The following is a 15,394-nucleotide window of genomic DNA, read 5'->3' as shown; positions in this document are numbered from 1 at the left end:
GGCTGAGCTGCGTTGCGGCTGGGTCGAATGGAGGGGTAAGCAAGCAAGCGGCCCGATGCCGACGACGAAAGGTCCGAAACATAGGGTCTGGATCTCAACTTTTCATTTCATAGGTATTTAATAGATACTTGGCCTTAGGTACTGTTTGGTTTGTTATCTTAGGTCTGTTAGCCGCTGGGCATTAGACAAAAGCGGCGTGAGCCTGGGGCTGGGACTGGGGCTGCCGTCAGAGGCGACCTGCCTTCTGCAGGCCGCCGCAATGGGGCCTGTCAGGGGCAGCATCGTGAAGAAGGCGGTGGCGACGATGGCTGGTGAGGTACTGGCACGGGGCGGGAGGGAATGCTGCAGGTCCCGGGAGAGGAGAGGTCGCGAGAAATACGCATGCATATCACGTGATGAGTACGTTGAGAGGAGAGCCTTGGAAAAGGGAAAGAGGAGTTGAGGGTTGAAGTGGGATGATGACGATGAGGTTGGGGCCAGCTGCCCAGCTGAGTTGGATTTCTTGAAGAAGAGCCCCACCCCGCCTGGATGGGGGGAGCTTGGCCAGCTGCCGAAAGCCGGCTGCAGCTGGCTGCCGACAGATGGATGATTGCTCTTACCTTTGGGACGGTTGATGACGACGGATTCTTGTAAATGGGTCAATGGTAGTTGGCCAGCAAGTGGTCACAGCGAAAGAGAAAAATGGCAGTTTTGCGGGGCGAGATCACCAAGCTTCGGTACGGATTTTGTGAGGGATATCCGCAACCAGCAAGGGTGAGAAGCTCGGGTCCCTAAGATGTCACTATTCGGGACAGCAGCGGCCTGGTGACGTCACGCTCGGGTCAACGACACACTGCGAGCTCGCTTTACCTAGGCAATGGCGAGCTTAGCTTGCCGGGTGCCGTACCTACATCGCCCAGCATCTTATTCTTTTCCTCCCCCCCTCCTTTTCTCCTTACTCATATCACGTTGATACACACTCTTGACATTTTTCATTCATCCCAGATACCCTCCTTCAATTGAACAACAATTGGCTCAAGATACATTTCTCAACAACACCAGAATCGTAATCATCACGCAACGCCAAACAATCTCGACACAAACAGAAATCATGGCATCCCGTATCGTCCTCGCATCTACTCCCATTGCGCGCGGCGCCTTCGTCGTCGGCAGACAGACTGGTGTTCTCGGACGCGGCTTCAGCATCTCGACGACGAGAACGGCTGGCTTGAAGGAGTCTTCAGGACGTGAGTATATTTCCCGTCTTTGCTGTTCCCCCCTGTGTAACCTTTAGGGCCGTGTCGCTGCGAGGCTTCCTGTGGCATTCTCGCAACCCCGTCTGGACGCACAATTTCCCCCTGATTGTTCCCTTTTCTTCGGCCCGTTCGTTGCTCCTCCCTTGGGCATTCAGCTGACACCTCAATAGACGCCGACAGCGAGACGCATGAGAAGCACAAGCAGGACTCTCTCTCCAAGCAGAAGCAGGGCAAAGGCCACTGGAAGTCTGAGCTTGCCTCAGACAGCGAAGAGGCCATCAGGGCGGACCGCACCGAGGCTGCCGACCCCAAGACGCTGCAGGAGAAGACCAAGGGCCATGCCGAGGAGAAGAACAAAGCCGGCACGAGCAACAGCGACGGTCACTAGTGCCCACCCGCTCACACGACGTTATGGATCGATCACGCGCCTCCGGAGTCAGGCAGCGTAAGTTTTGGGGGACTTTGGAGGATTTGTGGGAAACGAGATATTCAAAACGCATGCGGTAACTGAGAAAGTTGCCGGGCAGGTGTTGGTGGGATTGTACTCATACGCGTACTAGCGAATGTTAATGGTTCCTGTTTTTTTTTTTTTTTTTTTGATACAATGACAAGAAGCCCGACAACGTTATGTGATCAATGTTGACGACTATTTCACTGCGACCAAGTATTCGAGATGACAGGTGAGCCTTCAAGCTCTTTGATTAGGGTTTCACGGGCGACGTCTTACTGGTAAGCGAAAGAGGATGAATGTTCTAGCGCAACGACATCTGTCGCTATGTTCATTGACTGATCCGGGAAATGCGCTGCTAGAGAGGTGTTTGCTGTTGACTCAACTCAAGATGGCTTCTTCACGTCCCAACTAACCGAAGGACCCAATGGAAGCTTGGGGTAATCGTTCATCTTGTGCTTACCGCCGTCACGGCGTCGGTTTCTTAGCGACGTCAAGGCATGGCAATGTTGGACCTGTCGCTACTTGCCAAAGACGGTGCTATTTTTTATGACAGGCGTCGGCTTTTCTAGACGTAGTCTGACTGTAGTGGTATGTTGAATGCAAAAGTTCAACAGTAGCAACCTTGAATCATAGTAGAGTTTGTTCCACCGCTGACGTTGGTTACCTAAACAGGCACCGGGTGGGGCCGATGTTGGTCAGATCGGCCCCGCGGAGAAGCGGGGCATCGCCCGGTCAATACAACCTCCGTCGATGCCGCGGGGCATGCTAAGCAAGGGGCTTGTGAGATTCCCTCTCCTAAACTAGGCGTGGAGCAACACCCGCCAACCAGATCTGATCCAGCTATGCATAGACACGTTCACGCGGCCCCGTCGGCCTCGAGATTGTTTCCCCGCACAATCGGCATCGAAACACAAAGAACTCTAGGTACCTGACCACTACCGGCCTCGAGGAGTTACGCCGACTGCTGGCGTAATGACTGAATCTACCTTCAACGCGGGGATCAGCGGCCGGAACGTCGTTGCCGCCCCGGCCGCGTCCCAGAGCGGGACGAACAACGTTTACGTTGTCCACTACAACGGCCCATTGAGACCCCGCAAGCTCTTCTCAACCATTGCGAAAAGAGAATGGCGGGCCTCCTCAACAGAGTCATGGGTGATTTTCTAAGGGGCCTTAGTGCTTCGAACTCGACCGTCACGACATGGCAGATCACCTTCGAGAGCATTCGTCAGGAAAGGCCATCGTCAACCGACTTGCTCGCATTCCTGAGCCTTTTCCAACCCCCAGGGAATCCCGGAATGGATGCTCCGGAGTTACAAGCGCCGCAAGTTGGGCAGAAATGGGACTAACATCAATGACGCCGCTCGAAGCAGCCACGACGATATCAAGATTGGTAGTAGGAGCGAAAGCGAGGACGACGAATTTGAGGATGACCTCAACATGCTCCGTGAATTCTCGTTGGTACCGATGACTACGCAGAGCGGTTTGCTTGAACTGCACCCGCTCATGCAATTCTGCACGCAATTCTGGGTCTCGTCGTTTGACAACCTACGAAAATGGAGACGGATGTTTCTGCAGGTCATGTCAAAGGAGTACACCGGTCGGAGAGTATGAGAACTGAGCGAGATCCCGGGAGCTAGATTCCGTATTGGACAGTTCGTTGAGGAGGGCCCCGAGACTGGAAAAGACGCTGAACATCTCACACGACTGCTTGCCAATGTAGGGGTGTTTAGGTTAAGAATGGGGAAGTACGAAGAAGAAGCGGAGCAGATGACCCGACGGGCAGTGCGTCGCTATGGGGAAACGCTAGGGGGGGTTGCATCCTATCGCGCTCAAGTGCGTCATTGTTCTTGCCGTCATACTACAAGGCCAGGCCAAGTATGAAGAGTCAGAGCAATTGGAAACAGGTTGAGATCCTGCGAAACCATGATAGGACTGATGTCTTGGACTTATACTGTTTAAATTTAACATGATATCCTTGAGGCTACCTCAGTTTACTGCTGTTGAGAGAAGTGACCCTTCAAGACGGCGCTGACCTGCTAACAAAAGTCACAAGCTATGTTACAACTCTGCCAACTCTGCTGTTGTGTCAGCCACTCTACCATTTCTCAAAACACGTTCCGCTTTAAGTCAGGTTTCCCAGAATGTCGATACTACCATTCGACTTGTTATTGAGGTTGTTCTTGAAAAGGTTCCCGGCCTCCGAAACCGGCGCAGCCGCGCTCAAGACGAGCGACTTTTGATGATGTACAGGACTCGTGAGATGCTCGTCTGGAAAATGTACTAGGTGCTTGCCGGGTTGTTCACGAATATTTAGTACTTACAGTTGCGCCTGTGCAACCGGCTAGCCTCCAGGGTCTCGATCTTGGACAAGGCCGAGTAGACACCTCGGGCATGCCATCGCCGGAGAGCCTGAACGAAGGTGTGTGCTCGAAACTCCTACACGCCACGTGAATCATTTCGTATTCGTCGATGAGGAGGCCCCCCCCCCCTCGCAACCCGGTGAAGTAGCACCTGAAGGTGGATAGAAACGGCAACACAACACAGCGGAAAGCGACCCATGGAAGACTGAGTTCAGTGACACCCACTTGCGATCCGAAAGCCTCGGACAGTAGTGGCTGTGGACTCTCAGTGGAACGAACAACGTCAAAAGCTGAGCTGGCTGGTCGTTTCTCTGCATTTCACACAACAACGATGCCACGTATGTTTGGCTAATTCTGGAGAGATCGAGCATTGGAGAACCAATTCCCAGAAGCTAGTTGAATGTCACAAACCCCTGTCTCAGCACAGTGAAGCTGCTCGCACAAGAAGAGCTACATAACCGAAGACCTCGTATTCACACACTCCGCTCTTGGTTCCGCCGACTCGGCTGAAGGCACAAAGAGGTTGCCATGCTTGGGCCTGCCTTGCAATGGCTGGCGTAGCATTGGCGGCAATGAGTAGGTGGACGAGGATGGTACTTTGGAGAAGCACGGCGGCGGAGACTGGTATATCCGGACAAGCGTATAGAAACGAGTCGCGTTATTGACGCGCAATTCGCTCCGTATTCGCGAGTCAACCGTCATGGGATGATTCTGGCGACGGAACTGGTTTGATTAGGGTGGCGTATATCTTGCCCAAGGCTCGAAGCCAACCGAGTTGAATTGACTGCAGTTACTACAACACAAGCACGTATCCCCGTCATGAGTCAATGTGAATTTTCCGTGAGGACGACAGGCCCGCTTCGCCTGTTGGTCTTATCCGAAGCATCGAGGCCCTTGCCAACGCAAACCTGACATCCCTCCTACTGTATATAAGCCGTCAGACGGCATACAGCGCCGTGATCCAGCGCCTTCAATGACCTCAATGCCTAGCCCATCGCATTATGCAATTATTAGAAACTTTATGTAAGACTTGGCTGACGATACTATTGTTTCAATGGATGGGGGGTAGTAAACAGGTCACGACTTCCGACCCGTTGGGAACATGTGGAGATGTCTGAAAGTTGTCTCGCTGCCTCGTGGAAATCCTCAGACATCTGTCCGAAAATCAGTTTCTAGAGGAACAGAGGTCAATGTACCGAGACTGGTGAGCGCCTAACGGCTGTTTCACCGTTCTTTGACCAATTTAATGCAGTGGCAGCGCTTGGGAACGCCTGGTCGACTGGGGAAAAATACTGCTTTGACTCAGACAGGCCAAGAACAAGCTGCGTCAGATGGTCCAGAAAAAAATCTGGTTGACTGGAAACCTGGTGAGACCCTTGCGCTCATCTCTCCCATGCCCCTCTCTATCCTCAAGATCTCATGTCATATACATAGTGGATCGTTCGGCCGTGACTATTGGCTGGCGCCGGGTTGATGAGCAAGGAGCATTTATCGACCAGAACTGGTGACCAGTCAAGCCTCGATGTGGTCTTGTAGCTTCATAACGATACCCTCTGACGATTGCATACCAAGCCAAACAATTGCGGTGGGCGTTGACAACTTTTTGAGACCTAGCACCAGATGTCATAAATGGTATTTTCACTCCTCTGCCACAACTTAAACGGTATTTGTATAGACACGGAGCCTGGTAAGAATGGCTGAATCACTTGTCGAGAACCCTTGCCTTGACGAATCTGTTGATTTGTTCCCGGGTAAGCTTGTCGTTGTACTGCTCATGGCACTCGTAGAACGAAATCAGCTCTTGGGTGCAGTCGACCATGGCGGCAATTTCCACGTTGCTCTCTGCCAACCAAGCGCCATAGCGCTGCACCCGGCCAAACCTGGCCTCCGGTTGCTTCTCCTTGTCGGCTGGATTGGGCGTGCCCGGGGTTGGAGGCAGTCCTGGTGCCCTTCCTTGGGCCTGGGCCAGCGCCGCACTCGCAGCAGCGATGTTCGTCGCCGTCGGTTGGTTCGATCCCGACATACTGGAAGAAGGTCGCAGCACCAGCACAAGCAGGATCGCGGTGAGCGCAATGATGTGCGGCGGGTATAGCAGGGGCAGATCCGTCATATAATGATCGTTTAGAATAGACCAGCCCAGGTTCACGTCCTCTTGTGTCAGGCTCAGTTCCTGTTGATAGCTGTTCAGGGTTCGGTAGGGCGCGTAGACAATGAGCTGGGAGCTCATTTCGGAAATCATGAAGAACTCGCACTCGCCGAGCTTCGAGGTATCGAGACTTAGAAAGTCGGGCCACAACGAGCGGGCCTCGCTGACAATCAAGCGGATATGCTGAGGACACTCTTCCATCTTACAAGCCAAGTAGAGAGCCGTCGCGACCACCAGGTAGGGGTTCGTTCGTCGGATCTCGACCTTGGTATAGAAGCGTTTGATGTAGACCTGGGCGGTGGCCATGGCTTGCTGTCGAATGACCATGCGTTTACCAAGGCGGTTGACCTCTAGAAGTGAACCGTGTCAGCAAAGGCATGGCGAGCCTGCGATTCTACAGGGCACTCACGCTGGTTAAAGAATATGGCCAGGTGCCGCGGCTGCGGGAGAGGGAACATTTGGACGAGCTCGGCATTGTCGTCTTCGAGTTTCTGGCGCACCGTTTGGAGTTCGTCTTTGGAGAAGAGCCAGAAGCGACGCTGGGTCGATTCCCAGTAGTTGGCAGCCATGATGACCTCTACTGGGCGCTCGCGGCAGAGTCTATGACATGGTATGTGTCCGGAACGCCTGTACGGTTCTGAACACGGAAGCACGGGGTTGTCGTTGGAGCGGAACAGCGAGGCGGCTGAGGAGTGAAGTTGGTGGATGGTGGACAGTGGGTGGCTGGTGCGTGCGAAAGTCGCGGGCCGACATTGTGGCTGGTGCTCATCCGATAACGATTACGGAGTATGGTATGTCCAGCCAAGGTTATCCGTGCCGAGGACAGCGCTGAAGCTCCATTTGCTGGGGCACTGCAAACACTGGAAGCACCCGGAAGCACTGCTAATTGGTGGCATCTGATTGCCTCGCTTGTCTCACCAGTGGGACCCATGGAAACCCACCCACTGTCCCACCCCCCATGTTGCCGAGCTTTCGACGCTGTGGCTTTGGCGCGAACCATTTGCGGCAGGCGGTTCTACTTTTTCTTGGTCGCTGCACCTCGCGATCCTCCTACGTCAGTCCTTGTGACTTGCAGCATGCAAGTGAGTCGCGACAGCACAACGCCTTTCTCGAACCCTTCCTCCCGCCATGTACTTATGAGAGAGATATACCCCGCGACATACCCCACGATATCAACCACGCCCACCGTTGTCGTCGCCGCCGCTGCCCTATGATTTCCGCGTCGAGCCCGAATCCTCGACTCAACAGCCCTGCGTCCTGATGCCGCCGCCGCCGTCATGGGGGTAACAGAATGGGTTGCCGAGCGCCAGATGGAGGTGGAAGAATCGCAGAATCAGCGGGATAAACGAGTTGAGGACCTCTGGAGGCAATTGGACCCCAACGGCTCGGGCCATTTGGACTTTAAGGGGTTGCAGAAGGGGCTGAGAAAGATCGATCACCGTCAGCTTTAATCCTTGCTCCGTGCTCCTCGTACGGTTGGGTGCTGACCTTTGCACTGTAGCCATGAAAAATGCAGACCACATGCTGCGGAAGATCATGACCGTCGTCGACACGAACGACGACGGTAAAATCCAATACGAAGGTGAGAGCTCCGTCGCTTGGGACTGGAGCTATTGGCCGGGCTCCCCTGTCTTGAGGCGCCTGAGGGAAATAGCTGCTGACGATGACCTCCCGCCAGAGTTCCGCTGCTTCGTGGAGCAGACCGAGCGGCAACTAATGTTTCTGTTCCAGTCCATAGACAAGGACAACGACGGGCGACTTGACAAGACCGAGCTGCAGGAAGCCTTCCGACGGGCAGGGCTTGTCGTGCCGATGCGCAAGCTCGCCTCCTTCTTTGGCGACATAGACATGAACAACGACGGCTACATCAGCTTCGAAGAGTGGCGGTAAGTATGGACGTCCATTTTGATCACGTTTAGTTTTCCCGTCGAAATTCCTGCATACTCTGTCTCGCATTCGTGAGGATCTATTTATGTAGATGGGGGTATGTTAGCCATGGTGCATGCTGGAGAGGTAGGTAAGGGGTATGTATATCGTAGATGACGATGCCCCCTATTCCGACTCTCGGTGTATAACTTGCTTGTTGACAAGGGCTGGAAGAGACGGAAGGAAGCCAACCGTGGGGATGCTGTGTTTCTGTCTAGTTTTCCATCCTGTCTTTCATTGTCGATTTCGTCCGGTCTCTCTCTCCGACGGATACAATTCACTAACAAGACAACGCTCGCAACCAGAGATTTTCTTTTGTTTATGCCGACACACAACAGCCATGCGCCGTTGAAGGCTGTGATGGACTTCTATTCCTCCATCGTCACCCTCTCTGCTGAAGGTGACTCGATGGTATCGGAGGAGACTCTTGAAGGCTCAGGTACGACCGGCTTCCTTCTGCAAACCCTCTTTGGATCCATTTTGAAGCTCGCATCCCCTTCTTATTCGGATCCCTCCGCCGGCAACATTCAACTTCTCAGCGACGAGGACGGCAATTCGGTAGCTGTGGTCGTGCCTTCCCGAGAAGGACCAGGCTCTGGCCCTCCCGGCCTCTCGCAGCTTCCCGCCTCGCCAAAACAACAACGACGAAGGAGTTTATCAAAAAACAACAACAGCGACAGCAATAACAGCAGCAGTGGTTACGCCACTGCCTCAGCAGATCTCGACCCGGCCTCTTCGCAACAGCAAACATCGTCCGCGCAAGCGATGGTATTGCCAATATCTCCCCCGGGCTATTCAGGTACCAGCGCCAACATGAACAACATGAACATGGAGGCAGCGGTGCTGCAGGCGTGCATCCAGGCCGCCGACGAGAAGCCCACAGGCATACCTGGAAGACCCCCCGGCGTCGGCACCTCTCAAGCGAACCAGGTCACAGGCAGCAGCTCCGAGCAAGGCTCCAGCTCCAGCTCAGATGCAACTGTAGCACCCAAGTTCAAGAGATTGACTGACTTCGTCCCTGATCCAGGTTACTTTATCGCAGGTGCCGTCGCCGGAGGACTGTCGAGAACTGCCACGGCGCCCCTCGATCGTCTGAAGGTCTACCTGCTCGTCAACACCCGAGCGAGCACCGACACGGCGGCGAGTGCGCTCAAGCAGGGGCGTCCGCTGCTCGCCCTTCGCAACGCGGTCAAGCCGTTTGGAGACGCCGTCAAAGACCTCTGGAAGGCTGGCGGTATGAGGAGTCTGTTTGCAGGTATGCATCGCGTTTCTTTTTTTCTCCCTCCCGTCATGTTCATTGTTCAGCTTTCGCGGCCTCTCTCTTGTGATAACAGGCAAGGAGGGGTGAGGGGGAGGTGGTTTCTTTAAAGGAAAATGAGGGCCGAATATTAGCTGACCAACCCACCTAGGCAATGGACTCAACGTCATTAAAATCATGCCTGAGAGTGCCATCAAGTTCGGATCATATGAGGCTGCAAAGCGAACCCTCTCTAAGCTCGAGGGCCACAACGACCCCAGACAAATCAACAGCTACTCAAAATTTGTTGCAGGTGGTGTTGCTGGCATGGTTGCCCAGTAAGTCTACCCTTGGAATTTCTTGTTCACCATTTCTTCCCTCTGCAACTGCCACTGCTACTACCACTGCTGCTATCACTGCCACTTTCATTTGTTCCAGTGGCTGTTGTCATTGCCTGTTGTCCTGGAGCTGCTGCTGCTTCCTTTGTCGTATGGCGCGTTGCTGACACTCACAAGGTTCTGCGTATACCCGCTGGACACACTCAAATTCCGACTCCAAACATCAACAGTCCAGGGTGGACTCTCTGGAAATGCCCTTGTCCTTGATACAGCCAAGAAGATGTGGCAGGCAGGCGGTGTGCGCATTGCTTACCGTGGCGTCACCATGGGCCTGATGGGCATGTTCCCCTACAGTGCTATCGACATGGGCACCTTCGAGTTCCTCAAGACATCATACAAGAGGTACATGTCCAAGTATCGCGGCATCCATGAAGAAGACGCCAAGCCAGGCAACATTATGACGGGCATCATTGGTGCCACCAGTGGAGCTTTTGGAGCATCTGTGGTTTACCCCCTTAATGTCCTCCGTACCCGCCTCCAGACTCAGGGCACAGTCATGCATCCTGCGACCTACACCGGCATAATGGATGTTGCACAGCAGACGCTCAAGAACGAGGGTGTGCGGGGCATGTACAAGGGACTCACCCCCAACTTGCTCAAGGTGGCTCCCGCGTTGAGTATCACCTGGGTTGTGTATGAAAACTCAAAGAGACTCCTCGGCTTGGAATGAGAAGAAAGGACTTGGGAGACAGGACGAACAACAGGGGTTGGGATGACCGTTAATACTGGATCAATTACGATGAGCCAGAGGCCATGGCTTGGATCCCCTATTTGAATGACCCGAGGAAGAATTGGAAGGTACCAGAGGGCTGCCTACTGCCAGGTAAAGGCGAGTGAGTAGATTACCCATTTTTTGTTACATAGCCGTCATCTTCGTCAATGGCGTTTGTAAGACGTGTGGAGAGAGATACCAGAAAGCTTGATTGACGCAGGGGCAGAAGGGACCGAGCTTGAGGTACATATACTGAGAGGTACCTCAGGGAGAGACCACCCAGGAGATATTAGCTGAATACAGACGAATGCCGGCATGTTAGCGGCCAACTCCCACGTGGATGCAAATCTGGTTGAGGGTGATCGTGGCGGTGATGACGGTGTCAGTGAGCCCCTTGTGCCTGTCAACCCGCCTCCCCTGGGACTGGAAGCCAAGCTTAAATATTCCATGTTGGCGAGGAAAACCAAAAACAAACCTTGATGTAGGTGGTTGACGCGGACTAGAGGGGTGGAATGGAACGTCGTCGGGCTGCCCTACGAAGAAGCTTACGTCGCGATCGTCGTCACCCCCCCGCGTCTCCCTCGGGCCACCGAGAAGCTTGATTGATGGACATAGCATACAAGCTCCAATGAACATGCAGAGGGACGTCCGTGATTCGTAACCGGTGGACACTCTCAGCAGCACGCAGACCCCTGCTCGGAAGCGATAGCCGGGGGTCGGTGGACCATTAGCAGTTTGGGGGGACTTTTGTCAGCGTAATATCGGGCAGAAGATGCTCCACCCGGCGAGGGATTTCAGACTGAGTGAGTCTAGTGGCGGATAGGATAGACTTTCTGCTTGGCTTTTCCCTCTTGTCTTTTTTTATTTTTATTTGTAGACATGTCATGTCATACTGCACCTTGACATCGCCCAGTGTACTTCCCGTGATGATCCTTGTAAAAGTACGGATAGACTCCCCAAGCAGTTCGTATCTGTACCTGTACTCCCCAGATAACGTGGAGAGGGACTTCTGGACTTGGGAGCTCGTCTTACATTCTCCACCTCATCACCGACAGACAGCCAATTGACTTTCATGGCGACACCGCATCCTTGGTACCAGATGTGCGATTGTTTCGTACCCTCGTGTTAAGCAGCTTCCTGATTTGCTTGTTTGGTCAACGGTGTCTCCCGGTGGTGTTCGTACGAATACAGAGAGCCCAACAAGTCCCCGACACCGCCGTCGGCCTCGGTACCGGTACGCCGCCTCATATCTTTACTGATCGACAAGCTTACGAGTCTCACCCCTCTTCCTCACTTGCGATATCGAATCCTTCCGCCGCATCGGGTACGGGCGCCGTTGGAAGTGCGGCGGGTATCCATCCCACCCCATCCCATACCATACCATCCCATCCAGTCGGTCGTTGCCTTCGGCGAGCAAACGCAATTCCGTCGGTGATTGGGTGACCGACGCCTTACTCTTTCTCTCCTCCCCCCCCCCTTCCCTCTCGATTTTTCCCTTTCTCGGCTTCGGCTTGGACTCCAACTACTCATTTGGTTTCTTTCCGCCTCCTTCCTGTCTCAATCAAGTGGACGCGCAGACTTCTTCGCGGCCCGGTTACTCCTCCTTGTCCCCCATCTTCCCATCACAACTCTTACGACGACTGTTGCTGTTGACGAAGCGTAATCTCCTCTGAGCGCCTCGCGTATTATCATTGTGATTTTCAAGTCAGCATTTTCCCCGCCGTGGGCCCGAATCCGCCACTGAAACTGTTTGGCATCGTTGTTTGGCATCCGCTCTTCCTGTCCACGACATTGCGCGTATCAGCCAAGTCCCCCTCACGATTCAGGAACCGTCGCCTCTTGTGACCGTTTGACCGTTTGCTATCCGAGGGGAGAGCTTCAGCCAAGCGGCACAAGCTCAGACATTGGGTGATCCAGCATAGAGAAACACAGGGGCAAATCCACGCACACACAACCCAATACATCAGACGGAACCCATCCAGGCAAAACAACGGGAGGGAGACTGACATAGAAACCGCCGCCATGCCGGCCCCGTACTCTGACAACCTGTACTCGGCCAACGACTCCGATTCTGACCAGACCCCGGACGACGACCTCGATGACCACCTGTCACCCACTGACGGCTACTTCCAGAGCAGCACATCGTCGTCAGCCGCCGCCATCTACCCTCCGCAACAACAGGCCCATGGTCACTACAGTCAGGACGACGTAATCGCCGCGACTACCTCCCCCACGTCCGCTGGCGTGCCGCATGTGCCCAACGTTCTCGTTCAGGACCCGTCGCTGCGTCTGCAACAAGAGGCGTCCTCCTCTTCCGCCTCTAAGAAGGATCGCGAAGCAAGGGAGGAGACAAGGTTAAACTCGTTGCCTGTTGATAGGATCTCGTCACCCGCCGCGCCCGTTGACGAGCATTACTATTACGACGACGGGGTCTCCTCCACCGCCGCCGACAGCGAGGCGACGCCATCGCACACGACAACAGCGACGACCACAGCATACACTTACACACCCTCCCACACCGCCCTGAGCTCGTCATCTTATACACCTTACGCGCCCTCCGCCGACGCTCCCCTGCGTACTCCTCAGACTCACCCCATAAGGAGTCGGTACTCGCACCCGGCGTCGCTATTCCATATACCCAGAGAGGCACCTCCTGCTTACACGCCGTCGCCCACGTCCCCGCTGGCGTCATCCCCCACAGATTTCAGGAACTACCAGACCTTCACGTCCAACATGGGAGCCCCCGAGGAAGAGGCGCGCTTGCTGGGCCGCGACCCTGAGAGCATGGGCGGCGAGCCCTACGATGGCGACGATGACCCGAGGCCGTCTCCGTCGTGGAGGCAAAGAGCCCTCAAGAAGCACTCGTGGGCCTCGAGGCGGACCTTGAAAATGGCACTTCTTGCTGCCCTGGTCTTTTTCACCGTGTCGGGATTTCTCAGCATGCTGGTCACAAGTGTCAGAAGTATGGTATGCATCACTTCGTCTTCGCCCTGCTACCCCTAAGCTAATGTTCGCCCTTAAGCCGTCTGATAAGTCACCTTCAAAGCAGCCCGTCAAGGAGTATGACCCCGTCACTGGCCTGCCCATCAAGGACGGCCCGTCCCAACCCAACGAGCCCTCTCAACCAGGCCAGCCTTCCAACTCCATCCCCTGGAAGCCCTCGAGAACCTGTCTCCAGACAGAGCACCGTTTCGCCCCCACGGTCTACGACCTGTCCTTCACACCAGACAAGACCCTGAGCGTCCTCCAAGGCGTCGAGTCTGATGCACCATCCCGCGGGTTCCAGCCCCAAGTCTCGGGCGACTTCGTTGTTCGGCGCCAACAAGGCAACGCTCCGGGCCCCTCCGTCGAGCTCGAGGTCGTCGCCAACGACGCGGCCCTTGACGTCGGCGTCGAGTGGGACTCGGAGCACCAAGAGCTTTTAATCAAAACCCCGCAGCGCATTGAATGGAACCGCTCCCTCCGGCCCTGCATCGCCCTCCGCGCCACCATCTGGGTACCCGAGAACGCCGAGCTGTCCCACCTCTACCTCGCCGCGACCAACGTGGGCGTCAAGCTCGCGGGTGACCTCTCCATCGTTGTCGAGAATGGCTTCGAGATTGCCACCATGTCTGGCGACGTCCACAACCTCATGGAGCCTCAGGACGCGCACCGTCTCAACTCACGCGATATCGTCGTTAGGACCATGTCTGGCGACATCACGGGCTCATGGCCGCTCTACGACTCTCTAAAGATCGCCTCCGACTCGGGCGACATCCATGTGGGCGTCACCCCCCAGCAGGTCTCTGAGTCCAAGCCACGCCCCGCTGTCCTCGAAGTCAGCACCATCTCGGGCGACATCACCGTCAAGGAACCCCTCGATGCGGCAGTGCAGAGCAGCAAGCCCGATACGGTTGTCCCGCCGCGCGACTACATCACCACACTCGATACCAAGTCCGGCGGCATCAGAGCCTGGGTCGCCTTCAGCTCCGCCGCGGCCATCGAGAGCATCAGCGGCGACATCGCAGCCGAGTTCTTGCCCGTGTACAACATCAGCCTGCTGCAATCCACCAAGGTGTCCGAGCTTCACACCAAGACTAAGAGCGGCGACGTTGCCGTTAAGGTGCTGGATCCCATCTGGGTCGAGATCGCGGGTACCGAGGGCGCGCCCAGCGTTGAGAAGCCGAGGGTCAACCCCGACGAGCCCGTCGAGATTCCGACCAACCCCTTGCCCATACCCAACATCCCCAAGATCCCTCGCATGCCGGGAGCCCCCTTCATTCCCGACTTCGGGAACCCGTACAAACGCATCCCAGTCCCAGCCGGCAGATGGACCGACGCATGGCCCATCAGACGCTCCTCTTCAGCCGACGCCGCAACCCAGACCGACGAGCGCACCGTGTCGACTAGCGAACGGCCGCCGATGCGCCACTTCAAGTCCTCCCACGGTAGCGTCAGCGGAGACATGGAGATTCGATACCCGTCCTCGTGGGAGGGTTCCGCTACGGCCGAGAGCATCAGCGGCAAGATCTCCATCCGCGGCAATGACGTCCACATCGACAGCAGGACGCAATGGCCCAAGGCCGTCCACGCACACAAGGGCCAAGCCTTGAACTGCGAAGTCTCGCTGGGCAGCGTCTCTGGGGGGGTGGACCTCATCATTGGCGAGGAAACGAAGGCGATGTAGATGAAGGTGAGCCGGCGATGGAAGGCCTGGGGACGTATAATTCATATACAATTGTCCAGATATGCGGGAAACATAGTGGATGGAGAACACGTGATAATATGTAAAGAAGGGGAATCTGGGATGGAAGAATGGATAAAGGATTTACACACATATACCTGTCGCTACGATGTTTGGATTTGCTTTAGGGGGCCACGGCGTTAAGAAGCTCGTCAAAGACGGTGCTGTTTTCATTAGTATTCTCATTGTTATCGCAACTACATACG

At 55.1% G+C, this 15,394-nt stretch overlaps 6 protein-coding genes across 6 annotated transcripts; 5 read left to right on the top strand and 1 right to left on the bottom strand.

Annotated features, from left to right (window-relative positions):
* Positions 1-1,090: 1,090 nt before the first annotated feature.
* CH63R_12621 (uncharacterized protein) lies at positions 1,091-1,623 on the top strand (the record flags this gene model as incomplete). Its single annotated transcript, XM_018307595.1, has 2 exons — positions 1,091-1,226; positions 1,406-1,623. 2 exons carry the CDS (start codon positions 1,091-1,093, stop codon positions 1,621-1,623), a joined length of 354 nt encoding a protein of 117 aa, XP_018152012.1.
* Positions 1,624-2,658: 1,035 nt separating this feature from the next.
* On the top strand, positions 2,659-2,850 carry CH63R_12620 (uncharacterized protein; the record flags this gene model as incomplete). The annotated part of the gene is made up of 1 exon (XM_018307594.1): positions 2,659-2,850. One exon carries the CDS (start codon positions 2,659-2,661, stop codon positions 2,848-2,850), a length of 192 nt encoding a protein of 63 aa, XP_018152011.1.
* A 135-nt stretch (positions 2,851-2,985) lies between these two features.
* Positions 2,986-3,970, top strand: CH63R_12619 (Kinesin light; the record flags this gene model as incomplete). The annotated part of the gene is made up of 3 exons (XM_018307593.1): positions 2,986-3,291; positions 3,340-3,468; positions 3,740-3,970. The coding sequence occupies 3 exons, from the start codon at positions 2,986-2,988 to the stop codon at positions 3,968-3,970; spliced, it is 666 nt and encodes a 221-aa protein (XP_018152010.1).
* A 1,778-nt stretch (positions 3,971-5,748) lies between these two features.
* On the bottom strand, positions 5,749-6,761 carry CH63R_12618 (RNA polymerase II holoenzyme cyclin-like subunit; the record flags this gene model as incomplete). Its single annotated transcript, XM_018307592.1, has 2 exons — positions 5,749-6,542; positions 6,602-6,761. The coding sequence occupies 2 exons, from the start codon at positions 6,759-6,761 to the stop codon at positions 5,749-5,751; spliced, it is 954 nt and encodes a 317-aa protein (XP_018152009.1).
* A 708-nt stretch (positions 6,762-7,469) lies between these two features.
* Positions 7,470-10,423, top strand: CH63R_12617 (Calcium dependent mitochondrial carrier protein; the record flags this gene model as incomplete). Its single annotated transcript, XM_018307591.1, has 5 exons — positions 7,470-7,632; positions 7,694-8,078; positions 8,457-9,373; positions 9,528-9,693; positions 9,871-10,423. 5 exons carry the CDS (start codon positions 7,470-7,472, stop codon positions 10,421-10,423), a joined length of 2,184 nt encoding a protein of 727 aa, XP_018152008.1.
* A 2,064-nt stretch (positions 10,424-12,487) lies between these two features.
* On the top strand, positions 12,488-15,131 carry CH63R_12616 (uncharacterized protein; the record flags this gene model as incomplete). Its single annotated transcript, XM_018307590.1, has 2 exons — positions 12,488-13,432; positions 13,488-15,131. 2 exons carry the CDS (start codon positions 12,488-12,490, stop codon positions 15,129-15,131), a joined length of 2,589 nt encoding a protein of 862 aa, XP_018152007.1.
* Between the last annotated feature and the right edge of the window lie 263 nt (positions 15,132-15,394).

This window comes from Colletotrichum higginsianum, chromosome 9 (assembly GCF_001672515.1).
Source record: "Colletotrichum higginsianum IMI 349063 chromosome 9, whole genome shotgun sequence".
NCBI lineage: Eukaryota > Fungi > Ascomycota > Sordariomycetes > Glomerellales > Glomerellaceae > Colletotrichum > Colletotrichum higginsianum.
This window is presented reverse-complemented; position numbering and strand designations above follow the sequence as displayed.